The sequence below is a fragment of the Capra hircus genome, chromosome 7 (assembly GCF_001704415.2).
Source record: "Capra hircus breed San Clemente chromosome 7, ASM170441v1, whole genome shotgun sequence".
In the NCBI taxonomy this organism is placed as follows: Eukaryota; Metazoa; Chordata; class Mammalia; order Artiodactyla; family Bovidae; genus Capra; species Capra hircus.
Genome location: NC_030814.1, coordinates 20,563,564 through 20,591,362, shown reverse-complemented (window position 1 = coordinate 20,591,362; position 27,799 = coordinate 20,563,564). Strand labels below are relative to the sequence as shown.

The following is a 27,799-nucleotide window of genomic DNA, read 5'->3' as shown; positions in this document are numbered from 1 at the left end:
GCACAACACTTTTTCCCTCCAAACTGAAAGACTCATGAAAAAGGAATTATGCCTATATTGAGTCATCATTTTGCACTGAAACATCAAATGTCAAACTTGTAATGAAAAATGTACTATTATATTAAAATCTGTATGTCAATTTTTATTTCTAAAACCAATAGTGTAAAGAGAAAAGATTTAAGAAAGATACTCTTGAGAGTTAACAGACATTTGGAATCAAAATAAAACAAAATGTACCAAATTTTAATACACTAAAAAATAAACATTTTATTAAAGAAAGTCTGAAAAACATATGCACCAAAACAAAAGTGACTATGAACGCTAAATAAAAAACCTTCAAAAAATGTGTACCACATGATTCAATGTTTTAACTTTATATATAAAAGCTATACTATAAAATACAAAGCTAAACTATTAGAGTACTAACAATACTATTCATATAAGAAACTTAACAGTAGTAAAATATGAATACATAAGATGCTTATTTTTGGTCCTTTCGGAAAAACAAACTAAGATTTTTTTTTAACACAGCTCCAGGCACAAAAATAGAATATAAGATGACAACTGCAACATTCTTAGTGTTTATCCTTGTAATTCTTTAAATGTCACCAGTCATAATAGCAATGAATTCCTCTTGATTTACTGTGATAAGAAAGAAAATGTAAGTCAGAAATACAAATTTTTTTCAGAGAACACTTTTACTATTTTACACTAAGTATTTTTAAATTTTATATTATACAAAATTCTTAATAAACCAAGACATAGTATTTTGCTTTTACTTCTTTATAGCAAATTGAACACATTAAATTGAACTTCATGAATACAAAATATATAAAATATAATAAACATAAATATTCTATAATATTAACTAGGAAAAGGACATAATAGTATCCAAGTTACAAAAAATCCATCATAATCATAATATTTATACACACAATAAAATAGTTTTAAAAGCTTGTTATTTTAAATTTCTTAGATGGTTAAGCTCTCTTTGATAATCTTTATTCCACTAGTTCATTTAACAAACACTTTCTGAATAAATAAGCTTAAATATATCATACATGTAAATTAGAATTATGAAGGATGAAAATAGAAAAAATGTCAACTTGTTTTTGGAACTTTTACAGACATAAAAGCCTCTGTTTAAAAGAAAACAAAACTGAAACATAGTTAAAGAAAAAACAGTGCCAAAAAAAGCTATAAGGAATTAAGAAGAATGAGTTGTTCAGAACCTGTGAAAAAACAACCAATTCATGCATTCAATATTAAACATCTACAACACAGTATGACAGACAGTAGAACAGAATACAAAACCTATAATACAAAACTCAAAATACTTTCAATGATTTTATAAACTGCAGTACTAATCTTTCACCTTTGCAGTTAAAGGAATACGCTTCAGTATCTTATGACAGTTATGACCCCTTTCCCTCTCTAGTTATTAAACATAATCAAAATATATTAAAACTTTGAACAATTTCATTGATATGCACCTTCATTTAAGAATCCCTGATTTAGAAAAATCTCAAATCAGGCATCTAGACCAAAACAGCAAACAAGAGTATATTTTTAAGGAAAACAACATAAGGAAAGTGGCCTTAGAATGATTTGACTAACATCATTTTAACAGCATAACAGAGCCATAATTAAAATATTTGAAATCTGCAAAGTACTTATATGTTTTCTTACTTAAAAATCTCAAACTTTTTCTCTCAATTTGTAAAATCTCAATACTCAAATTTCAAATCAAGCATCATGCAGTTTTAAAACAAAACACTGGAGCATTTCAAAAGTATTTTAAACTATTCCATAATTTCATATCTAAAAACAAAACGTTTAAGTCCAAAAAAGTAAACTTAAAAGCTGGCTCAGACAGTAAAGAATCTGTCTGCAGGACAGACCTGGGTTCCATCTCTGAGTTGGGAAGATCCCCTGTAAAAGGACATGGCAACTCACTCTAGTATTCTTGCCTGTTCAATTCCATGGAGAGAGGAACCTGGCAGGCTACAGTCCATGGCGTCACAAAGAATCGGACACAACTGAGCAACTTCACTCACACACTGAGCAACTTCATTTCACTTCACTTTATTATCAGTGAGACTTCCAGACAATTGGGAGGATCAGTGATGCCTTCATACATTTGGTTTTTATAACCTTCTCTATCAATCCTATCTTATATCTAATATGTTTTATAACTAATAAAGTTAGTTTTATAACCTTCTCTATAAATCCTATCTTATATCTGTTTTATAACTAATAAAGTTCCTTTATTTAATAATTCGAAGACAACACCTACCTTAAAATAAGCATTTGATAAAATATATGTTGAATCAAACAAATATGCCACTTCATTTTTTTGTACACTACCTTTTCAAACAAAATTTTCATCAGTCATTTTATAGGGTAAATCTTATTATATGTTATTAAAATTAAAAAATTTCAGGGAAATTAAGTAGATTAATTACCTTAGAGACTATCTGGCTTCAGAGGGAAATAACAAATTTTAATCTGAAGTGCCAGTTGAATATTTTACTAACACATTGTTTCCTATAAAAATATGTAATTTAAAAAACTCTATAAACATAGAAAACTAATTTTTTACTTTATAGCATAAGAGGCCATACAGTATTATGGTTAAAAGCATATTCTTTGTCATTATGGAGATTTGAGTTTAAATCGGACTCTGCTGTGTTGTGATAACCTTGAACAGGTTATTAAACTCTCAGAGCTTTAGTTTCTCCATCTATATATTTATCTATCCTAAGCATAAATAGGTAAAACAATATATTTACTTCAAAAAAGCTATTATGAAAATTAAGTGACATAATCCACAAGGTAACATTATAAGCACAGAATATAAAATATATTAAGTACTAAATAAATGTTAAAGGGATTCCCTGATGACTCAGATGGTAAAGAGTCTGCCCGCAATGTGGGAGACCCAGGTTTGATCTCTGGGTTGGGAATATCCCCTGGAGAAGAAAATGGCAACCCACTCCAGTATTCTTGCCTGGGAAAAATCCAATGGACGGAGGAGCCTGGCGGGCTACAGTCTATGAGGTCTCAGAGTCAGACATGACTGACCAACTTCACTTCACTTTCAATGTTAACATTCATTATTATTCAGAAGATGGTCCACTTGGGGTTTTTTAATGTTGCTACCGTTTTTCAAAAAGATTTATTGTGTTTTAGTTTATATATCTTGGGACGGAGTCTTTCTATATCACTACCACGGTTTTATTTAGAGAAGCAATCCTGTACCTAGTACAGGTAAAAGAAACTGTTTATAACTCTGGTCTTTTGACACATAAGTAGCAAGAGTATGAAACAGACACACCAAGATTCTCTCTACCACTGAAGAGAGTACTTTACATAAAGGAACTCATTTAAAGCTAACTCAGAGTAATAATCAACAGCTAGGGAAGACACAAACATTTTTTAACTATGAAGGCAGCGGATTATAAATCCAAATATTAGAGTTAGACCTTAAGAAGTCATTTAAATTTTTTCAAGTTTCAATCATCTCTGTTTTAAAATATAATCAACTTGTTGATTCTCTTCAAAGAGCTAGTACTAAAAATAGAAAAGTTGTATGCATGCATGCTAAGTCACTTCAGTAGTGTCCAACTCTTTGCGACCCTATAGACTATAGCCCACCAGGCTTCTCTGACCATGGGATTCTCCAGGCAAAAATACTGAAGTGGGTTGCCATCCCCTCCTCCAGAGGATCTTTCCGACCCAAGGATCAAACCCAAGCTTCCTGCATTGCAGGCAGATTCTTTACCGCTGAGCTACCCAGAAAGCCCCAGAAAAGTTGCATAATGCTTAATAATAGTCACATAAATATAATGGGAAAGTATAATAATGCACAATTCTAACAGACAGTCTACAAACCTGAGTTGACAACCAGTTGCTGCTGTCTTACCTCCTTATTGAAGCATGCCAGTATTTCCAAGGTTATATAAATATATGTATATAACATATAAATATATATATTCATGTAAAAATGAATAGTTGGTACTATAGCAACATGTATCTACTGTAACACACACTCCTGCTCACTACTTAAGTCAACAAACATCAGAGTACTCATCACGTTCAAGAAAACGCAAGAGAATAAAAACATGAAAAAGAAAAAAAAAGGAAAACAAGTTTACATTTAATGCTAGGCACGTTCAATTATCTTCAATTCATAATCATAACCACCTTGAAAGGTATTAAAGTTGATTTTTTGTAAATAGGAAAACTGAGACTCAGAAAATGTAACAACCTGCACAAAATTACACAGCTACTAAGTAAGTGGTAGAGATTCAATTCAAATCCAGGCCTGTATGATTCCAAAGCCTCAGGCTTTTTGCACTGTATGATTCCATACTGCTCTTTAGTGGCTCACAATATAATTGGAAAGACACATATGTATATAACTAACAGATGGCAATGTATAAAAGGTCAAAAAAGATTGTTTCGCTAAATGGGCCCTCAGTGGAAATCTCATCATTTACAAATAGAGATCAATGAGGGAGGCTTTGGGGAGTTTAAGATGAACCTGAGATAACGACTAACATTTTAGCAGACAGAACCTGGCAATTAGATTAAAGAACAGCATGATGAAAGGCACAGCATAAAAGGACAGGTTGGAGTATATTCTGTCAAAGTATGCATACTATATAAGTGGTGAGGGTTAGAGTAAAAAGAGGAAGAATACAGTGGGAAATAAAACGAGATGGCTGTTGTAGGACAGATCTCATAAAAGGCTTTGGAATTTACTCCATAGGCACTAAAGAATCATAAGTGTCTGAATATGAAAATGACATCACCAAACTTGCATTTTAGGAAAAGAATGATATTAGGATGAAAACAGAAGCTTAGAGGCATAGAGAAGGCAATTAGGAGGCTACAAGAGACTCTAAGTCAGCGAGAGCAGGGAAAACATCAGCTTCTTATTGGGCAGCACCAGTCAGCACACAGAACTGTGTACTAGCAGGCATTCAAGGAAATAATGAACGAAGCTATTATATTATAAAATTCCAACAAAGAAATTAGGGCCTGAATTAGGACAGCAGCAGTAAATAAAGAAATAAAACTTTAAAATATTTGAAGGGTAGACTCAAACTTAGACATGCATAAAGGTTGAGGAAGAAAGCATTAAAGGATGAAATTTACTGAGTGGCTGAAATTTGCAGATACTTCACCCTCAAAGAAAAATACTTTCTTGAAGTGTGGAACCTCATATTATAACCTGTACAGTTGGTTTTAAAGGTCTGCTTCATTCCAAGCCAAGTATGTGTGATACTTATGCAAAAAGCCCATTACAGGATGAACAACATTTACACTAAATAAAGGGACAGTTTGCAAAGGGTCTTGAAAATCATTTGGTTTTAAAAAAATTACTCATGTGTACAAGTAGGAATATTTGAAATATATGTTTTACTCAAAACTTACTTTCTCCATCACCATCTTTATCAAATTCTTCTATCATAGCCCGAAGTTCTTCATCACTCATGTTTTCACCCAATTCTCTGGCAACACGTCGCAAATTCCTCAAGCTTATTTTACCAGAATCATCATCATCAAATAGTTTAAATGCCTTTAATATTTCTTCATGTGGATCTCTTTCCAATATCCAGTCTGTCACTATAGTTAAAAAGAGATTAAAAGTAAATCTTCACAGTCACAAAGGCATTCATTTGTAAAATCAACTAATTATTAGATGAGAATTAAAACTGTGAAATTAGTTTGGCAATAAAAATGCCAAAGCAAAGTACAAAATCCCTGAGATAAACCTAAAATCAGAAAAGTCAAATCCATATTTTAGAATTTAACCTTCACATTATCAACAATTTATCCTATTATATGGCTTCCCAGGGGGCTCAATGGTAAAGGATCTGCCTGACAACCAGAAGACATGGGTTTAAAGCCTGGGCCAGGAAGATCCCCAGTGAAGGAAATGGTAACCCACTACAGTATTCTTGCCTGGGAAATCTCGTAGACAAAGGAGCCTGGTGCATTACAGTCCGTGGGGTCGCAAAAGAGTCAACCACAACTTGTGACTAAACAACAATATCCTATTTTAAGAGTAAGCATAATTATATTACACAGAAGCAAATTTTTAAAAACTATATTTATACCATGTTTATTTAAGGTCTACTATTAAGAACTGTACTAGGTTCCACTGACATCAAGCATACAAGTCTAGGAGTTCGTAACCTATTTGTAGAGATGACATACCAACAAAACAATCAAAATCAACTAAAAATTGTTTGCTGGCTAAACTTAATAGTAATACTGATTGTTCTCCAAATTTAACACAACTTAAAAACAAATTTCCCTAACAAATTTACAAAATTAACTGTCACCATTGATAAAGACACAATCTCAGAAAGTATATGAAAATTCTGCTGGTATCTTCGTAACTTAGAAGAACCCCTTGGTTTCTCAAAAGAAGTTACTAAAAGGATAGAATCTGATTGTAGTAAAAATTAAAAAGTCTGGAAAGAAGATCTCTCTAAAGTCAAATCCGTTCTATTCAGCAAGATAGTAACTATCAGACAGCTAAATTAAAATTAAATGTGAGCAATTTCAGGCCTCACTAGTAAAAATTATTTAATATACTAAATTTAACAATATATAATAAGAGTAAGCTTAATATTTTCATAAAACCAGTCTTTAATCAATAGCCACAATAACAAAAATTTTTAAATCTGTGGTATAAAATTTTTTAAGTTACTAGATAAAATTCTGAAAATATCAAAGTAAAAATCTTTGAAGTAATTCTACATGTTAATCTACCACTACAAGAGGCATTTATGATTTTCATTGTGCCATTAAAAATAATCCCATCCTGTGAGGTTTACAGAATCATTAAAAATTTGCAAAGGCTTATAATCAGAAAACACTGGAATATTTAATGCACTCAAAAGAAAAATACAATTCAAGTCCCCCACAAACTGTTGCTGTGCTGCTGTCTGCATCATATGTGGTTGAATGAGCTTTAGAATAAGCACCTATTCAAGCTAATGTTAAATCATCTACACATATATTCAATAATTTTCTCTTTTTGAGTTTTTCCTCTACAATAATTTTCTTTTATCCATTAATTTTATACAAAAGTCTTCCAAGTAACTAATTGAAGTATATTACTATAAGTATGCAAATCATCAAAGCTCATAAATATTCAGTTAAAAAGGAGTTGGCATATATATAGCCATAACACCAAAATAAAATACCACACTTAACTTTATGGCTCATACTCAACTTATTTTGAATTTAGTCCCAACAAAAAAGCAGGACAAGGAAAAAAAAAAGTGTTAAGAAATTTTCTTCACCAATTAAATAATTTACATGACAGGTGAACCAAAAAAGCAGCTTGCTGAAAATATTAATGTACTTAAAGAAGCAACAGGGTGATCTGGGGAACAGATGGGGTTCCAAGATGTATAAATTCCTATCCCAATGGTGCTTTAATTGTGTTAGTTACTTCAGACTTGTGTGTCTATAGAATCTTTTATCAATACTTTGCCTTAGAATGCAACTTTTCTTTGGAAGTATAAATACCCATCATTCTGGACAGCTAACGCATTTTAACTTTATGATGACTCTCCTCCATGCCTTCATGTTCTATTCTTGCTCTACAAAGTAGAATTATAACATATATTTTTTTCAATGAAAATAAATCAAGAGAAAGGCAGTAAAGGTGGGTTGAATCTATTTCACAAATTTCTGTCCGTGTAACTCTATTTTCAAATGACTTAATTATACTATCAGAAATGTACTCACTCAAAACAGTTAGATCTTATACATTGTGAAAATCACTTAAGGGTCCTCCACCCGTGCCCACCAGAGTCTATGAGCATGCACTAACCAGAGACTGCAAATTCAACACTCCGAGCCCATCCAGATGGCCCCGATCCCAGCTTTCTATGCTTCAAAAACACTAAGAACAATGCCCCTGCATCAGTTTTTACTATAGCCAATCACCTTTCATGCCTCGAACACGGATCATTCCCAAAGCGCCCTTAGCCCAAATAATCACAAAGTCCACATCTATAAGAAGAATGGGGGCCAGTGGGTGAAAGTTCAGGAACTCAAGGAGCACAACGGACACATCACAGGTCCCGACTGGGCTCCCAAGGGTGACCGCACCATCACTTGCAGGGCCCACCGCAATGCCTACGTCTGGAGTTAAAAAGATGGTGTCTGGAAGCTAACCCTGGTGATCCTGAGAATTAACCCTGCAGCCACTTTCATCAAGTGAGAATAGATTTGCCATGGGCAGAAGGGCATGACTCATCTCTGTTTGGTACCTCAAGTCTGAAAATGACTGGTGGGTGAGCAAGCACATTAAAAAGCCCACCCGCTCCATGGTCCTCAGCTTAGATTGGCATCCCAGAAACCTTTTGCTGGCAGTGGGATCCTGTGACTTCAAATGAAAAGTGCTTTCTACCTACATTAAACAAGTAGATGGGAAGCCAGCCAGTATGCCCTAGGGCGGCAAAATGCCTTGCCGTCAGCTGATGTCAGAGTATGGAGGCAGGGCACACGGGGTCAGCTTCTCAGCCAGCAGCAGCCGCCTGGCCTGGGTCAGCCACAACAGCACTGTGTCCATTGTCAACACCTCAAAAAGCATGCAGGTCTCAACTCTGAAGGTGGAGTTCCTGCCCCTCCTGAGTGTGTCGTTTGTCTCAGAGAACAGCATCGTGGCTGCTAGCCATGACTGCTGCCCCATGCTCTTTAACTAGAACAATCACAGCTTCTTGACCTTCGTTGCCAAGCTGGACATCCCCAAACAGAACATCCAACGCAACATGGACAAGCGGGCCATGACCGACGACCGCAACATGCCCCTGGAGACACTGCACCAGAACAGCATCATTCAAGTCTCTGTTTATGAGGTGGACAACCAAGATTGTTGCAAATTTTGCACTAACGGCATCGACAGAGCCATGACCATCTGGGATTTCAAGACCTTAGAATCTTCCAGCCGGGGCCTTCGGATAATGTGAAGATGAGCAGACCTCCAGACCCAGCATGAGGACAGACAGGATGCATGGGGCAGCTCCATCACTGGCATCGGAGGAGAGCCACTGCCAGGAAGCGCTGCAGACACACGCAGTGCAAACCTTGTTCTGTGTTTCGCTGCTAAGCCACTTCAGTCGTGTCCGACTCTGTGCAACCCCACAGACGGCAGCCACTGTCTATGGCTCCCCCATCCCTGGGATTCTCCAGGCAAGAACACTGGAGTGGGTTGCCATTTCCTTCTCCAATGCATGCAAGTGAAAAGTGAAAGTGAAGTCGCTCAGTCGTGTCTGACTCTTAGCGACCCCATGGACTGCAGCCCACCAGGCTCCTCCATCCATGGGATTTTCCAGGCAAGAGTACTGGAGTGGGGTGCCATTGCCTTCTCCAGTTCTGTGTTTTGTTTGAGTATAACTGGTGAAGTGTTGGCTTTTTAAAAGCAGCAGAGATTGAGTTTTGTTTCATGGGTTTTTTGCTTTGCGATTTCATTCCATTCTTGACCAAAGTTTCTCTTTAAGTAGTTTACTATGAAAAATTGTCAAGACTAACTTAAAGGAAGAGCTGGGGAGGTATATAAATCATCTGCTAAAAAAATTAAACAAAAACACTGAATATGTTTTAAAAAATCACTTAATACAGCAAATTAGAAAACATCACATTTAAACTTTAAACCCAAGCAGTCATATCCTAGAATACTGAGGTTACTAACTTTTTTACTCGTAACTACATCCCTTTTCTTTTCACTCTCACCACCCTCAGCACAAAAAGTCTATTACAGTTGTCCCTCAGTTTCTATGGTATCCATGGGAGACTGGTTCCAGGACTCTCCTCAGATTTCAACGTCTGGAATGGATAGTATTTGCATATAATCTATGCACATGCCCCTGTATACTTTAAATCATCTCTGGACTACTTACAGTATCTAATACAATGTAAATGCTATGTAAACAGTTGTAAATACAATGTAGTGAAGTGAAGTGAAAGTTGCATCCGACTCTTTGAGACCCCATGGGCTATAGTCCATGGAATTGTCCAGGCCAGAAGACTGGAATGGGTAGCCTTTCCCTTCTCCAGGGGATCTTTCCAACCCAGGGATGGAACCCAGGTCTCCCACATTGCAGAGGGATGCTTTACCAGCTGAGCCACAAGGGAAGCCCAAGAATACTGGAGTGGGTAGCTTATCCCTTCTTCAGTGGCTATTCCCAACCCAGGAATTGTTGCAGGATTCTTCAACTGAGCTATCAGGGAAGCCCAAATACAATGTAAATGTATGCAAAAAATTGCCAAGTATTCAGCAAATTTAAGTTTAGCTCTTTGGAACTTTCTGGCATTTTTTTCCTAATATTTTCAACCCACAGTTGGTTGAATCCATGGATGTGGAACCCAGGGACAGAGGGACAACTGTATCTTCTATTGACAATCTCTCTTCTCTGTAACATAATCTTTAATAATCTCAACAGAGTTACCTCTCTAAAAACATATCTCCTCTTTAAAAAACTGGCAAAGATCCTCTGCTGACTAAAGGCCAAACTCTATGTCATGTAAGACTTGACCTAGCTAGCCCAATCCTAGCTTTCCTATTCTCTAGAGCAGGGGGCTGGGCTTCCCTGATAGCTCAGTTAGTGAAGAATCTGCCTGCAATGCAGGAGACCCTGGTTCAATTCCTGGGTCTATTCTGATTCAGAGTAATTTGTCCCAAACTGGGTTCGATCCCTGGGGTAGGAAGATCCCCTGGAGGAGGGCATGTGGGTTGCTGGAGAATCCCCATAGACAAAGGAGCCTGGTGGGCTATACTCCGGGAGGTCAAAAAGAGTCAGATACGACTGAGCAACTAAGCACGGCACAGCACATAAAACATATATTCACCTGTGGTCAGTCATTATTTTAAAATAATCAAAAAATGGAGAGAAAACATGGTTCTTAACTATTCCCAAACAGTAATAAAATTTTATCTGACAGTTGATATTCTTAATAAGTGACCTGAGGATAGCTGAAGTATGTGCTGAGCCTGTGAAAAGGTTGATCTTTGAAAGTCAGGATGAAGTTTATTCATGAACATTTATTCTAGAAGGAACCCAGCATTTCTGCTCTATTAGAAACACAGAAGAGATGGAGGATCAGGAAAGGTAGAGATGACAAAGGACTCTGGCTTCAACTGCTAATAAAATCAAAAGTTTAAAACTGTATCCACTTAAGATGAAACAATGTGTTTTATAAAAGTATTAGAGACAATTATATAGTGCTTAAAATAACCTACAACCAGGTGGCGCTAGTGGTAAAGAATTCTCCTGCCAATGCAGGAGACACAAGAGACACCAGTTCAATCCCTGGGTTGGGAAGATCCCCTAAAAGAGGAAATGGCACCCCACTCCACTATTCTTGCCAAGAGAAGCCCTTGGACAGAGGAGTCTAGCGGGCTACAGTACATGGGGTCACAAAGAGTAAGACACAACTGAGCGTCAACATACACAGGAAAAGGTAATGAGAAAAATATAAATATATGCAGAATACTTTTTATGCTTCAACAATACACATATATGATATTTTCAAGCCATTAAAACAAAGACTAATTTTTCAAGTAATAACAAACACTTAATTGGCACAGCTGGTGAAGAATCTGCCTGCAATGCGGGAGACCTGGGTTCGATCCCTGGGTTGGGAAGATCCCCTAGAGAAGGAAAAGGCTACCTCCTCCTTAGTTCTCTCCTGGCCTGGAGAATTCCATGGACTCTATAGTCCATGGGGTCTCAAAGAGTCAGACAGAACTTAGTGAGCTTCACTTTCAATTGAACTTACTATATACTATATACTTACTATATACTATATAGTAACTGAACTTTATACTATAGTAATTGAACTTACTATATACTATACTTACTATATATAAATAAGGCTCTTTTGTTAAACACTTCACATATTTTTAACTTATTTATTCCTAAGAACCCTATGAGATAGTACAACCATTCCCATTTTATAGCTGAAAATGAGGCAGAGAGAAGTAAAATGACCAAGTTACACAGCTAGCAGGTGTCAAAACCAGGATCTAAACCCAGGGAATCTGATTCCAAAATTCCATGCTAAACCACTACACTGGACCAAATTTACTTGAATTATAGCTCTTTCCTAGTAGTATCATTCCTACTGCATCCTGAACCTTGTTTCTACAAACAATCTAGTTGAAACTTTTGCTAAAATCATAAAGCCCGAAAGCTTCAATACTGGGAAAATGAAGATGGCACTCTTCCTCAAGTAAATCCTACAAATTAGAGAAAAAAAAGAAGATGCTCTAAAAAGGGACAAGCTCCTTTCCAAATAATCACCTATTAGTTCATAAGTTGGAGATCTTCTCTGTGGTGCTTTTTTTGTCTTCTAGATTTTTTTCCTTTAATTTCCCACTTCCTTGCTTTGGGTTCAAATTTTCAGATTTGAAAAAAATTACTAACAATACGAATCTATTTTTTTTCACATGTACTAATTGCTATTCCTTTTCTTTCTCATATTACTTCTTGTTGAATACTTAAAGGTTTCTTTGCATGTCTGTGTGCAGCTGAATTTTCCTAGATTCTTAGAATATCAAAAATTAACTAAATATCTGGGATTAGGATATTATTATTATTTAGGATATTATTATTTATGATTATTAGGATATTATTACTAACTAAATATTTAAGATTAGGATATTATTATTATTACATAATATTAGGATATTAGAAGGATATCCCTGGTGGTCCCATGGTTAAGAATCTTCCTTGCAATGCTGGGAACATGCATTTGATCCAAGAACTAAGATCCCATAGGCTGCAGAGCATAAAGCCCACACACTGCAACTACTCAGCCCAAGTAACACAATAAGAGTGTCTGTGTACTATAATGAAAAATCCAATATGCCACAACTAAGATCCAACACAACCAAATAAATAAATATTTTTTTAAATGAACAAAGGATTTGAATAGACATTTAAAAAAATAATAATATGCTTAGATTATGACCTAGCTGGTCGTTCTAAAATGTTTTCTTCTGCGCCCAGTCTGGCAACTGCCACCCTTACTACAATCTTCTCGCCACCAGTAACTTTAAAGAGATGACTTTATTCATTGAGCTCAAGGTCTTCTACATTATGGAGCCGCTCATATGCTTTGTCAGCCTGAAGGCATGTCCTTCATACATGGCTAAAGATACCATATCTTTAGATATGGTAGATTGGTAGATACTGCTACCAATTTCTTCTTCTCCCACTGTGCCAACGAAAATCACATATTTGGATGGTCTTGGGAAATATTTTCCAAACAAAAATACACCAGATCTTATCTTTTCCTCTAAGAAAATAATTTCTCGACCACTCTTAGTTTTATCACATAATATAGGTACCCATTACGTAGAAAGACATCTTCCCATAACAAGCAACACAACAGTTGTTTGGTTAAAATCTTCAGAACAAAACAAAAGACAAAATGATAAATCTCATTTACAGTGAAGCTACGAATCTTTTCTTTGAAAATTAGCAAAAAAGAAAGAGCACCCAAAAAAAAAACCCCAAAATAATGTACATTATATAGCAATGTTCAATGACAAAATTCCATAACCCAGAGAATTTTTAAAATACTGATAGTACCCAGATAACTTCCTGGCAACTGTTGATTACAAAGACTTTTGTAAAACAGTGTTTACAAAATTGTAAAAATACATACCAACTTCATTGAAATCCTCAAAGGTTATTTTCCCAGTGGCTTCTCTGTCATAATCTTTAAGAATCTTCAGTACATCAGCTTTTTTTACGTCAAACCCCAAGGCTCTCATTGCCACCTTTTGGATAAAAAGGGAAAAGCAAATTATAAAAAATTTTTACAAAATAAGTGAATTCCAATTCTTCAGTTCTTAAAACTTAAAAGATGACAACATATCAATAATGCATATTCTTTCACGTTTTGTCTCTAAAATAAGTGATAGTTTTTCTTCATTACTAAAATTAAATGGCATTTCTTTTCATTTTTATGTATCCCTTTTTTAATATGACAAACTAATCAATGAATGTTTATAGAATATATTGTACAATGTATTGGCTTTACTGCAGATAATTTTAACAAGTTATTTTTTTCTCAAAGGATTAACAACCAAATTTTTAAAAAAAGGTGTAGCATAAATACTAAAAAGTTATACAACAGAAGAGATTAAAAAATTAAAATAAGAATTACTCAACATGATTAATTATCAAGTAAGTTATCAACTACTTACTGCTATCAAGTAAGTTATCAATTACTTACTGCTATCAAGTAAGTAGTCACGATCCTGAGCTTAGAAAAAGAAAAGATCTAGTTAATAGTAACAAAGAACAAGGGATGTTATTATTTAAAGAAGTCTTATTGGAGAGATACAAGTTGGATGAAGTGGAGTAGAAGGGCATTTAGAAAAGAATGACTAGTACTAAAACACACAAAGAAATACACAATAGGCTTAACACAGTGAACAGAGCACTTTACCTTACCTGAATGGGGAAAGATCAGGTAGAAAAAAAGCAGTTAGCAAATGAGAAAAGTATGTGGTAGTAAAAGTGTGGAAGGCATTCAATGCAAATTAAAAAAAACCTGAACTCTATCTAGTGTACAATGACGAGCCACTAAGTATTTATGAGCAATGAATAACATGAAAGAATTTTAGAAAGATGAATCTAATGACAGTGTACAGGAAATGGAGAAACCAAGTTCCAGATATAAAAAATCACAAACCAAGATAATAAGAATGGCCACTAACAGAAGAGAAATCATAAAGGAAGTGAAGTGAAGTCAAAGTCGCTCAGTCCCGTCCAACTCATAAAGGAAGTGAAGTGAAGTCAAAGCTGCTCAGTCCCGTCTGACTCTTTTCGATCCCATGGACTATAGAGTCCATGGCATTCTCTAGGCCAGAATACGGGAATGAGTAGCCTTTCCCTTCTCCAGGGGATATTCCCAACACAGGGATCAAACCCAGGTCTCCAGCATTGCAGGCAGATTCTTTACCAGCTGAGCCACAAAGGAAGCCCATTATAAAGGAAGAACTGATCAAAGCTAGGTAACTAAACCAGAGGGAAAGTAAGCTAAAGAGCCACAAGGATGCTACCTCACTCACTGTGCTGAGTTTAAGATCCAAACTATCTTAAACACCAATTTCCCCTTGATTATTTATAAAAAATTCTAAAACTTAAAACTGATATTTTTCCCCATTAGCACTGCATCAACATCAGACACCACTTATATCATTTGAATAAGAGAAAATAGGTTGAGACTGTTACTAACATGTTTAAATTAGAAAACAAATAACACTGCCTCAATCTGAGAAATGAATGAGTCATAAAAAAAAACAAAAAAAACATACAACAGGAAGAGGAATATGGTTAGACTGTTTAAATCCTTCAGTTTCAAATATTTTAATTATGTGAATGAAAAATAAGCCCCTCTATAGGAATATATTTTTACATTTAAAATATTATTCATTTTACCATGTGAAAAGGAGTTTCTAAACAGATACAAGTACTACTCAACTTTCAGAGAAGGCAATGGCACCCCACTCCAGTACTCTTGCCTGGAAAATCCCATGGATGGAGGAGCCTGGTGAGCTACAGTTCATGGGGTTGCTAAGAGTCGGACGCGACTGAGCAACTTCACTTTCACTTTTCACTTTCATGCATTGGAGAAGGAAATGACAACCCACTCCAGTGTTCTTGCCTGGAGAATCCCAGGGATGGGGGAGCCTGGTGGGCTGCCGTCTATGGGGTCGCACAGAGTCGGACACGACTGAAGTGACTTAGCTTAGCTTAACAGTAAAAGTTTAAAGTGGTTTACATTTCCAAAACCAGTTCAATTAAAATATTTAGAAATGCATTTTTAATCAGTGGACAAAAATGCAAAATATTTTAATAGAAAAGATACATTTTAAGTGTATTACCTTTAATTCATGATAATCTATTGCTTCATCTTTGTCTGTGTCAAATAGTTCAAAAGCATCTTTAATTTCTTGTTTCTGTTCTTCAGAGAGTTCTCTTCTTTTTTTCCTCTTTGTTTTGTCTACTACAAGGTCATTTCTATGGAATGATAAGAAAAAAGTCTATTTAGTCCACTTTAATCCTATTGTCATATGCTTCTAAATGATAAAATTCCAAAAATGCAACAAAAAAATTAGCCAATGAATGTTTTAAACTTCTAAAAAGTATTTTATAAAAAATTTCCTTACATGAATCAAAGCCCTGCTCAATCCATTGTCTAAGCTGCTTTAAATTTGTACCTCCCTAAAACTGAAAAGTTTTACAGTTTTAAAAGGTTATTAAAAGAAATGAGGACCTAGCTTTTCCTTCTTCCTAGCTTTGTATTCATTCCCACTAATATTACTGTGGAAGAAACAAGAACTGTGAAAAAGAAACAGTTCTGTCAGAAACCCCAACAAAAAACAAAACACCCATACTTATTCTCATCATTCTACAATACAGACTGTTTTAAAAAATAAGAATTCAATTCACAATTGTTGATCTCTATATATTAGGTTTACTTTTATAGTGCTTAGAATTATCAAAATTATTGCCAAAAAATCTAATTCATCAATTAATTTACAAACTATTTTGGCACTGGTTAGTATTTTTAGACTACACATTTTAAACTGTTTGGCACTTTTTTGTAATTTCTCCCATTGATATTAACAAATCAGCCAAAATAATGAACGTAAGCATACCACGAATATCAAACACCAAAAAAGTACTTAATATTTGTGGTATTTTATTTATATATGTGAAGAGTCAACTGTCTCATAAATCTCAGCATGTACATCTAGACAGTTTGTCACAAACTGTGAAAAAACTTAAAGTAAAAAACGTAATTTACTCTAAAAACTAGAAATGTATTCCTTAAGAGGTGCCAATATAAGCATTTCAAATTTTCAAATGGGGCTTACAACACTTGTACAAGCTTTGAAACAAGAATTCTATAAACTTTAAAAATGTGAAAACCAGTTGACTTTGCTTTAATTCTGTGCAATCTACTCTAAAAAGGCAAGAGATGACTAGAAAATGACCAAATGAGGTTATGATAAAGCTCTTTCTTTCACAAGAGACCTGAATTCACAAAAACTTGGAAACTCCGGGGGTTATTCTCTTCCCAAGATTCCGACCAGACAAAAGCTCACAACCCACCGACAGTAGACTTCATTCCCTCTTCAGAACTCGCCTCCTTTTTACTGAAGTGTAACTACATAAACACTTTTAAGGTAAAATTCTAGTTGTGGTTGGGAGAGGGAGCAACAAACAGTGGGTTAGAGGTTGGAAATGAATGAAAGGTAAAATCAAAAAATTTAGGAAAGCTAAGAGATTACCAACTAAAATCACTAAAAGGGGCCTCTGATTATACCCTTTTGCAGGGCCCCAGGAGAAAGAGGAGAGGCTTTGCGTTGTTTCCAAAATTTACGGGTAAATATATTAGTAGGGGGCTTCCCAGGTGGCTCAGTGGATAAAGAATATACCTGCAATGCAGGAGACGCAGGTTTGGAAGATCCCCTGGAGGAAGGCAGGGCAATCCTCTCCAGTACTCTTGCCTGAAGAAACCCACACCCAGAGGAGCCTGGCGGGCTACAGCCCATAGGGTCACAAAGAGTCTGACACGACTGAAACGACTGAGCACGCATGTTAGCAGAAAGTCGGCCGAGGTGGAAGCCGTGGACAAGGCACTGAACCAAGGGATGTTCCAAGGCCTGGTTTCCCGGTTTCTCGCATAAACACCGCGCATTGAAACCTCGCGATATTTCCCTGCCTCCTCAAGATTACCACAGCCCGGCTTTTTGGCGGTCTAAAGCCAGTGCCCTGACAGAAATGACCGCCTCAGCTAAAGTGCAGAGCTCACCAGGGCCCCCAAGGGGAGGGGTCTGGGCCCGGGAACGTTGACCAAGGATCCCGTCCCTCGTCCCAAACTGCATTCCCTTCCTCGCTTCGGCCCCCAGCTGTTTCCCTTACACACACAACCGCCCTGGGGCCCGCTGCGAGGTGTGGAGTGCATCTGCCGTCTCCTCATTACCGACCTCAGAGCTAAACTCATTTTCTCTTCGGACTGAGACGTTCCTCTCGAGAACGAATTTAACCCCCTACCCAAAGCAGCAAGACTTCCACAAGCCGTTCGACAGACGCCAACGACCCTCAGCGGTCTCAAAAACCTCCCACAAAGCAAAACACTCCTGAGCGGGATTGGTTGAAGTCGCTAGCGTCCTGCCCATTGAGGCGAAAGCGTCACTTGTCCTCTGCTCTCATTGGCCATATTTCACGTCAATCAAATAGATCTCCCTGCCGGCATGCCCTGCTACGCCTCTCCCCCTTTAGATTGGCCTGTTGCTTTCCGCCCCACCCCCACGCCCCACCCCAATCCTAGAGAAGCTAGGACTCAGGTGGGAGGTGGCGAGCTATGCCTCTGACCAGAAAGGCTGTGGCGTGTGGCCCAGTGTCCGGAGACCCGGTGGAAAGGGAAGGGATGAGATACGCCGCAGACTCTCCTCCGGCTAGAAGGAGTGAGCGGCTTTCGAACTGTGTCTGCGAAACTTGACTCTACTGTATTGTACATTTTTGAGTACATGGGGAGTGTGTTTAAAACGCAGATTTAAATATCACTCATTCTAATTTCTAGTAGGTGTAAATCTGCATTTTTTTATACAAACTTCAAATGATTCTGAAGCAGATACTGCGGATTATATTTTGATAATCACTGAGTTGGATTATTAGGCTATTTAAGGTTGAAGCTGTACCTAAAGGGCCATTTGCTCCCCTATTCCTCCTTTGAACGGGTTTGTTCGTTTTTGTCCTTTATTTTCGAGTGCTGTAAGCTGCTTATACTCATGATGTTATCTTCACCACCAAACGAAGTCTCTTAAAGCTCACTTGGACATTTAATATCTTTACCTGTTCGTCTCTCCTACTAATCTTAAAAGGCTTATATCCTTCATTTAACACTATTCCTAGTGCCTAAAACAATGTATGATTCGTTGTAAATGTCTGATGCCTCTGCTCCGTAGATATTTGTGGCATTAAATGGAATCTTGCTGTGAAAAATCACAAAGTACTGAGCTAAACTGCAAATCTCAAAAAGGAATGAAATAGCCAGAGAGTAGGTGTCCAGTAACAGAAGAGGGAAGATATTAATATATAAAACTGTGGCATAAATATAAAGAGATACATGTACACGTTTAGAGAAGAGAGCGAACACAGAAGGTATAAGAAAGACTTCTTGAAGGAGATGGCATATATGTTAAGCCTAGAAGGATGAGCTAAATTTGGGTAAGTAAAGATGGTAAAAACATCCACTTCCACTTTATTGACTATGCGAAAGCCTTTGACTTTCAGATCACAACAAACTGTAGAAAATTCTGAAAGAGATGGAAATACCAGACCACCTAACCTGCCTCCTAAGAAATCTGTATGCAGGTCAAGAAGCAACAGACTGGTACCAAATCAGGAAAGGAGTACGTCAAGGCTGTATATTGTCACCTGACTTATTTAACTTATATGCAGAGTACATCATGAGAAACACTGGTCTGGATGAAACACAAGCTGGAATCAAGATTGCCAGAAGACATATCAATAACCTCAGATACAATGATGACACAACCCTTATGGCAGAAAGTGAAGAGGAACTAAAAAGCCTCGGATGAAAGTGAAAGAAGAGAGTGAAAAAGTTGGCTTAAAGCTCAGCATTCAGAAAACTATGATCATGGCATCTAGTCCCATCACTTTGTGGCAAATAGATGGGGAAACAATGGAAACAGTGGCTGACTTTATTTTACTGGGCTCCAAAATCACTGCAGATGGTGACTGCAGCTATGAAATTAAAAGACACTTGCTCCTTGGAAGGAAAGTTATGACCAACCTAGACAGCATATTAAGAAGCAGAGACATTACTTTGTCAACAAAGGTCTGTCTAGTCAAGGCTATGGTTTTTCCAGTAGTCATGAATGGATGTGAGAGTTGGACTATAAAGAAAACTGAGAGCCGAAGAATTGGTGCTTTTGAACTGTGGTGTTGGAGAAGACTCTTGAGAGTCCCTTGGACAGCAAGCAGATCCAATCAGTCCATCCTAAAGGAGATCAGTCCTGAATATTCATTGCAAGGACTGATACTGAAGCTGAAACTCCAATACTTTGGCCACCTGATGTGAAGAACTGACTCGTTTGAAAAGACCCTGATGCTGGGAAAGATTGAAGGCAGGAGGAGAAAGGGATGACAGAGGATGAGATGGTTGGATGGCATCACCGACTCAATGGACATGAGTTTGAGTAAACTCCAGGAGCTGGTGATGGACAGGAAGGCCTGGTGTGCTGCAGTCCATGGGGTCGCAAAGAATCAGACACGACTGAGTGACTGAACTGAACTAAACTGAAAGATGGTATAATAGCTCAGACAGTAAAGCATCCGCCTATAACGCAGGAGACCTGAGTTGGATCCCTTGGTGGGGAATATCCCCTGGAGTAGGAAATGGCAACCCACTCCAGTATTCTTGCCTGGAGATTTCCATGGACAGAGGAGCCTGGCAGGTCACAGTCCATGAGTGTTGCAAAAAGTCAGAGATGGTATAATGAAGTAAAGCTAAGAATTATAGCTACAGGATAGCCCCCCCAAAAAATAACAGAACTAAAAAACTCTAAATTTTAAAGTATAAATCACCTTTGAGTCTGAAAGGACAGTAAAACTGCGATTACATACTAGACAGTGATGACAATGGAAAACTATATTAAAATGGTAAGATACAGACCAAACTATAGAACAAGGTTATTTTACTATTAAATAAGAATAAAAGTAAACCAACATTAATCTGAATATTTTAGAAATGAACAAAATTAACTAATTGAAATTAGGAAGAAGAAATTACTAAAGATAAAACAAGAAAAGAAAATAGGTTTTTAGAAGAAAATTGTGAAAGTAATTGATAAATAATCTCATAATCTAGTAATAAACTGGTTTTTGGCAATAGCAATAAAATGGACAGAATTAGGGAATTGTAACAAAAAAGGGAATATTGCCGCTAATAAAGTTGACAGTTTAAAAGAGAATTTCAAAAATTATTAAAATACTTTATACAACTTCCTTCTGCCAATAAATATTAACACTAAAATGAAATAGTCACTTTTCAGGGAAAAAAAAAATAAGGACTCAAAAAAGGTAGAAAACTGAAGCTATAGACAAGACTTTAAAATTATGCAAAGCTCTGTATCACAAAACAAAAAGGCATCCAGCCTACTCAGATTTATGGGTGAGTTTTAAAAATTCCTGAAAAGCTTATTCTTGCGCTTTAAATCTAAAGCATGATGGAGAGCTTCTTAGCTTAATTTTTGAAGAGAGCGCAACCCTTAGCATCTTAAAAGTGTTTAAAGTCAGTGAATGCATGCTCCATGATAAGCCAGAAGAGAAAGTTGCTCAGTCGTGTGCGACTCTGCGATTCCATGGACTGTAGCTTACCAGGCTCCTCCGTCCAGGGAATTTTCCAGGCAAGAGTACTGGAGTGGGTTGCCATTTCCTTCTCCAGGGAATCAAACCCAGGTCTGCCACATTGCAGGCAGATGCTGTACCCTCTGAGCCACCAGGGAGGCCCATGATGAGCCAGAGCAGAGCCAAAAGTAAATAAAATGGTTTAGGAAGATTAGTAGCATTAGTTATTTGTTTAGCCTTCCTCCTGAAACCTTAATGAAACAATCGTTGAGAAATTAATTTCTAATACAGAAGTGACTTGGAGAAGTACCATCTACAGACAAGATATTTCAAAAAGATATCTGAAATATCAAAAGAGGTATGGAAACCTCTTAAATGACAGAGATCATCAAAGTAGCATCTCAGAATTTGCAAGAGGTGACTAATGGTTCAGAGAGAGTTGATCTGCCTGGCAGAATTCAAGACTCTAGGTTTAGAGTTACAAAGTAGAGGGTGGAAATGAGAAGAGGGCTACATAAAATGTAAGTTTAAAAACTCTAGGTAACCACTGCACTTCAGTTTCTCCAAGTTCCCCTCCTCATTATTCTCTCTTAACCTCTGTTTAGAACCCCACTCTTAAAAAGTGAATGAAAAAATTAAAAACCATTAGAGATATGAAGAAAATCAATGGTATGAAGGATGAAACTAAGGAAACAGCTATCTACAAAGACTGAGCTTAGGAACCAAAAGACATCCATGATAAATTTAATAATATTAAGCTTTCTAAGGACTTCCCTGGTGGCTCAGACGGTAAAGCATCTGCCTACGATGCAGGAGACCTGGGTCGGGAAGATCTCCTGGAGAAGGAAATGGCACCCCACTCCAGTATTGCCTGGAAAATCCCATGGATGGAGGAGCCTGGTGGGCTACAGTTCATGGGGTCGCAAAGAGTTGGACACGACTGAGCGACTTCACTCACTCACTCAAGCTTTCTAAGAGTCAAGAAAGTATTGTATTGGAGAATGGGATACTTTGAAAAAGAAACATCCTGACAGTAAGAAGACTTAAATATGATTACAGAAATTAAAATTTTAATACATTAGTGAGATGATTTAATTGAAATATTTCAGAACACAGACAAAAACATATAAAAATTTAAAGAAAGAAAAAAAATGTGGAAGATTAATTCGGTAGGTCCATCATATGACTAATAGGAATTCCGGAAAGAGACAGTAACAACTGGAGAAGAGGCAGAGTTGGACATGACTGAGCAAATGAACTGAACTGAATAAATAATTGAAGAAAAATTTCAAGGAACTGAAGAGTAGCCCAGGTCTTCAGATTGATAGATATTCCTAGTGCTGAACAAAATAAATGGTAAAAGAAACCATATCTCACCACATCAACAAGATATTTCATAACATCAAAAATAAAAGATATAGGCCTAAAAGCTTTGAGAGACAAGAATCTGATCTTCTGTAAAATAATAATAATTGAATTAGCATTAGATTTTTTTCTATCAGAAGCATTAGACAGACCACAATGCCATCAAAATTTTAAGGGGAAATTATTTTGAATTTAGAATTCTATTCCCTGTCAAGACAAAAATCAAATGTGAGAACATAATAAGGATATCAGTAAACTCAATCATCATCTATGCTGAGAGGTGTACTCCATAAAAATGAGTGAAATTAAAAAATAAGATAGATGTAAAAGACAAAAATTATAACTTAGTGTGGGAAATAGAATGGCTAGCCAAAAATGTCCATGCCCTAATTCCTGAAATTTGTGAATATGTTATATTACATGGCAAAAGGAACTTTGCAGGTATAATTAATGCTACCAACCTTAAGATAGGGCAGTTATCCAGTAATCTCAATCTAATTAGATTAGCCCTAAAAATTAGGGAACTTTCTCCCTGTTAAAGGATGAGAGATCAGAGAGATGTGCAAAATGAGAAGGACTCAATCCACCATTGCTGGCTTTAAAATGAAGAAATGATGTCATGAATTAAGGAATGTGAGCAGCTTCTAGAAGCTGAGACAACCTCCAGCTACCAACCAGCAAAGAAACAGGGATTCAGTCCTACAGAGGCATGAACTAAATCCTGGCAGTGACCTAATTAACCACATTCATCCTCTGAGCCTCCAGAAAGAAGCATGTCACTTCTAACACCTTGATTTAGGCTTTGTGAGACCCTAAGCAGATAATTCAGTTGAACCACACTGTGCTAGACTTTTGACCCATAAATCTGAGACAAAATGAGTGGCTGTTGTTTTAAGTCATTGACTTTGTAGTAATCTTTTATGGCAGTAAAAGAAAACTAATACATTTCATAATTCAGTGAAAAGAGAAAAGGCAGGATACAAAAGTCTTAGAAAGCAGTTAACCTAAAATAGACACCTAGAAAGTTTTCAACAAGAAAAATTGAATGGATTGCAAGCAATAGATAGAATATGTTTGTGTGTATGTGTGTGTAAAAGACAAGTGTCATATTAAAACCAATAGAGATCTAAAAATATAAAGATTAAAAAATTAAACAGCAGATTTCCAGGGCAGTCCAGTGGTTAAGACTTCACACGTCCACTGCAGGTGGCTTGGGCTCAATCCCTGATCAGGAAACTAAGATCCTGATCAGGGAATTAAAGCAAATAATTAAGTAGAGAAAATATTTGCGAATACATGAAGGACAAGGGGGTATTATTTTTCATAATATAACTTAAAACTGTTTATAATCTGACCTTGACCTGTTCCAAACCAGAAGTTTATTTTCTTGTTCTCCAAGTACTGCTTTCAAGTATATTTTAGCCAATCTCTCCTTCCTGTTGCTCTCTGTTTAGGGCATCTCTTATAACTTTTTTTCATTGTTGGTTTTAAGACTAAGGCCCTATGATTATGATTTCCTTTCTGCTATTAAAAAGTCAAATCTGTGGCAAAACTATACCTAGTCCATTACTTTTCCCTAGTAGTTAGAAAGCTGTGTTGGAACAATTGAGTAGCCTTGCGGAAGAGATAAAGGTGGGTTCATACCACCTTGGTTCATTGGTTTATGATGGAGAACTATGAATACATCTTCATACATTTCCAAAGTAACACTACATAGATGATTTTCTTGTCCCAAGGAAGGAAATGTCATTTTACCACAAGGTACCACAAGTCTGCTTTTTCCAGGTGGCGCTAATGGTAAAGAACCTGCTTGCCAGTGCAGAAGACATAAGAGATGCAGGTTTGATCCCTGGGTCAGAAGATCCCCTGGAGAAGAGCACAGCAATCCACTCCAGTATTCTTGCCTGGAGAATCCCATGGACAGAGAAACCAGGTGGGCTACGGTCCATAGGGTTGCCAAGAGTGCAACACCACTGAAGCAACTTAGCACACACACATGCATCACCAGTCTGATATAATGCTCTAAATTAACAACACCAATTACAATATTCACTTCAGTTCAGTCACTCAGTCGCGTCCGACTCCTTGCGACCCCACGAATTGCAGCACGCCAGGCCTCCCTGTCCATCACTATCTCCCGGAGTTCACTCAGACTCACGTTCACTGAGTCCGTGATGCCATCCAGCCATCTCATCCTCCATCCTCCCCTTCTCCTCCTGCCCCCAATCCCTCCCAGTATCAGAGTCTTTTCCAATGAGTCAACTCTTCGCATGAGGTGGCCAAAGTACTGGAGCTTCAGCTTTAGCATCATTCCTTCCAAAGAAATCCCAGGGTTGATCTCCTTCAGAATGGACTGCTTGGATTTCCTTGCAGTCCAAGGGACTCTCAAGAGTCTTCTCCAACACCACAGTTCAAAAGCATCAATTCTTCGGCGCTCAGCCTTCTTCACAGTCCAACTCTCACATCCATACATGACCACAGGAAAAATCATAGCCTTGACTAGATGGACCTTAGTCGGCAAAGTAATGTCTCTGCTTTTGAATATGCTATCTAGGTTGCTCATAACTTTTCTTCCAAGGAGTAAGCGTCTTTTAATTTCATGGCTGCAGTCACCATCTGCAGCGATTTTGGAGCCCCCCAAAATAAAGTCTGACACTGTTTCCATTGTTTCCCCATCTATTTCCCATGAAGTGATGGGACCGGATGCCATGATCTTCGTTTTCTGAATGTTGAGCTTTAAGCCAACTTTTTCACTCTCCACTTTCACTTTCATCAAGAGGCTTTTTAGTTCCTCTTCACTTTCTGCCATAAGGCTGGTGTCATCTGCATATCTGAGGTTATTGATATTTCTCCCAGCAATCTTGATTCCAGCTTGTGTTTCTTCCAGTCCAGCGTTTCTCATATTACCAGGTGTCAAATATCTGCTAATGTAATTAATATGAAGTAGCCAACACAACCTCTTACATCTTTTAGCCTAGAATGTTTAAGTTGAATTTTATTACATTGTAATATCTAATTTTCCATTCTATAGGATATATAAGAGATAAAGAAACCTCTTTTTTTTAAAAAAAAAAAAAAAGAGGGGGGGAGCTAGTCCAGAAAAAGCACTCTATAGGGTAATTGGCCATTCTCTTAAATAAGTTAGTGCATGAAAAAAAGGGCTGACCTAGTTCAAAGGGTGTTAAAAGATATTACAATCAGATAGAATGCCTTGTCCTCAATTAAATACTGATTTGGACCAAGCAGTTATAAAAGGCATTATGTAGACAACCGAGGAAATTTGAATATGGACAGGGAATTAAATGATATAAACAAATTATTATTTTGTCCATCTAATAAAATTCTGTCCATCTATGAAAACGTTCTCTTATTTAGAGATACAAACTAAAGTATTTAGAGGTGAAATGCTTAAAATGTTTATATATTTTACATTAAAATAGCACACCCAAATCTGTTTAAAAATTTTTTTAATACAATGATAAATTCTATGAAGAAACTAAGACAGGAGGATGAGATAAGAGGTGAGTTTACTGCTCAGAGGTTGAATACCACAGATCTGGGAAGGCTCTGAGAAAGCGATTTTCAATCTGACACATAAAATGATTGCCAGCTGTGTTACAGATCCTCCAAGTGCAGAAGAGAAGGTAGGATTAGGTGTGACAGAGACTAGGAAACATCTGTGAGGGTAAAGATGTGGCAAGAGGAATCAAGAGAGTCTTCAAATCACAGGCTAGTTGTGACACCTGGGAAGGGAAAGCAGGAAGGAAGGAAAATTAGGTTGCAAGAGCTTTAGAGTGAAATACAGTTGTGAGAAAATCTGGACCAGTGAAGAACCCCAAAGCAAGAACTGCTCTTTTGAGGAGTCCTGTAGTAGGCAGAAATAGCCTAACACTAGCTAGCTCTGATATCCATGCTGTACTCACTAGCTAGGTGCAGCTCAGGTTAAGTGTGGTCTCAGTGTGAGTGGATCTGAAGGTATGACAGCTGGAAGGTGTCACTGTGCTCCTCACAGCAGGATTTTTTTTTTTTAACTTTCTTTTAAAAGTTCTTTTAAAGGATGCCTTCATTACTGTCATACAAGAGTTGCAAAGGTCTGGAGGGAGAGGATATCAAAAAGAAGAACTGGCAAAGCTTCTAAGGTAGGAACAAGGTTGGCATATTCAAGGGGGGAAAAAAAGAATTCAATAAGTTTGAAGCATGATGAGAGTGGCAGAGTTGTACAGGAAGGCAGATTGATAGAGTCCTAATCACATAGGAACCTAATAGACTATGATAAGGAGATGAATTTCATTTCAAGTCTAATGGAAACCCATCAGCATGTTTTAAGCAGTGAATTATTATGATCTGATTTAGGTCTTAGAGCCAAACTTCCTGAAACAATCTATATTTACAGCATCCATTTCCTCATATCTCATTTTCTCCCAGCCCACAGCAAATCTAGCTTACATCCTCACCTCGCTACTTGAAGAGCTTTTACTAGATCACCAAAGACTTCTTAATTGCTAGGTTCAATTGCTTCTTTTCAATTCCCATCCTAGTTGTCCCCTGGGTCGCGTCTGCACACTGACGTCTCACTCGTTAAAATTGCTCTCATGGCTGCTTTTTCACTACTTCTTTGATGACTTTACTTCACCCACTGTCTAAATGTGTTTTTTGGGGAAGAATTATATCCCTAATTTTTCCTTTTTTCCATGCTGTCCTGGGCCCTCCCATCTCCTAAATTCCAACAATCACCTAAAATTTCTCAGAAATGTTCCTCTAGCCCTCTACTCTCTGTTTTCAAACCTAGATTTCCATTTCTGTGTTAGCACGTCCACTTTAATGGAAAATAATAGACCAAAACAATAGTCATTTTCTCCTAAAAGACTTCTTATGTACACTCTACCTTGTATACCGGCCTCACCAGTCACCTAGTTCATGTAACTCAGTGGAATAAATTTAACTCCTCACTATTGTCAAAGTATAATATTCAAAACTTAAAGGCATGACTATTGTACAAA

The 27,799-nt window shown here is 37.0% G+C and overlaps 1 protein-coding gene and 1 pseudogene across 1 annotated transcript; one reads left to right on the top strand and one right to left on the bottom strand.

Moving 5' to 3' along the window:
- Positions 242–18,205, bottom strand: CETN3 (centrin 3). The gene is made up of 5 exons (XM_005683427.3): positions 18,047–18,205; positions 15,935–16,070; positions 13,705–13,819; positions 5,443–5,634; positions 242–642 (listed from the first exon to the last, which is right to left on the bottom strand). Exons 1-5 carry the CDS (start codon positions 18,061–18,063, stop codon positions 599–601), a joined length of 504 nt encoding a protein of 167 aa, XP_005683484.1. The 5' UTR covers positions 18,064–18,205; the 3' UTR covers positions 242–598.
- Positions 7,747–9,130, top strand: LOC102177521 (annotated as a pseudogene).

Excerpts from the sequence above, each read along its gene's own strand:
- CETN3 (XM_005683427.3), bottom strand. Across the intron at positions 13,820-15,934 it reads TAGATTATCATGAATTAAAG|GTGGCAATGAGAGCCTTGGG; the intron begins GTAATACACTTA and ends TTTATCCAAAAG. Across the intron at positions 643-5,442 it reads TAAAGATGGTGATGGAGAAA|TAAATCAAGAGGAATTCATT; the intron begins GTAAGTTTTGAG and ends TTCTTATCACAG.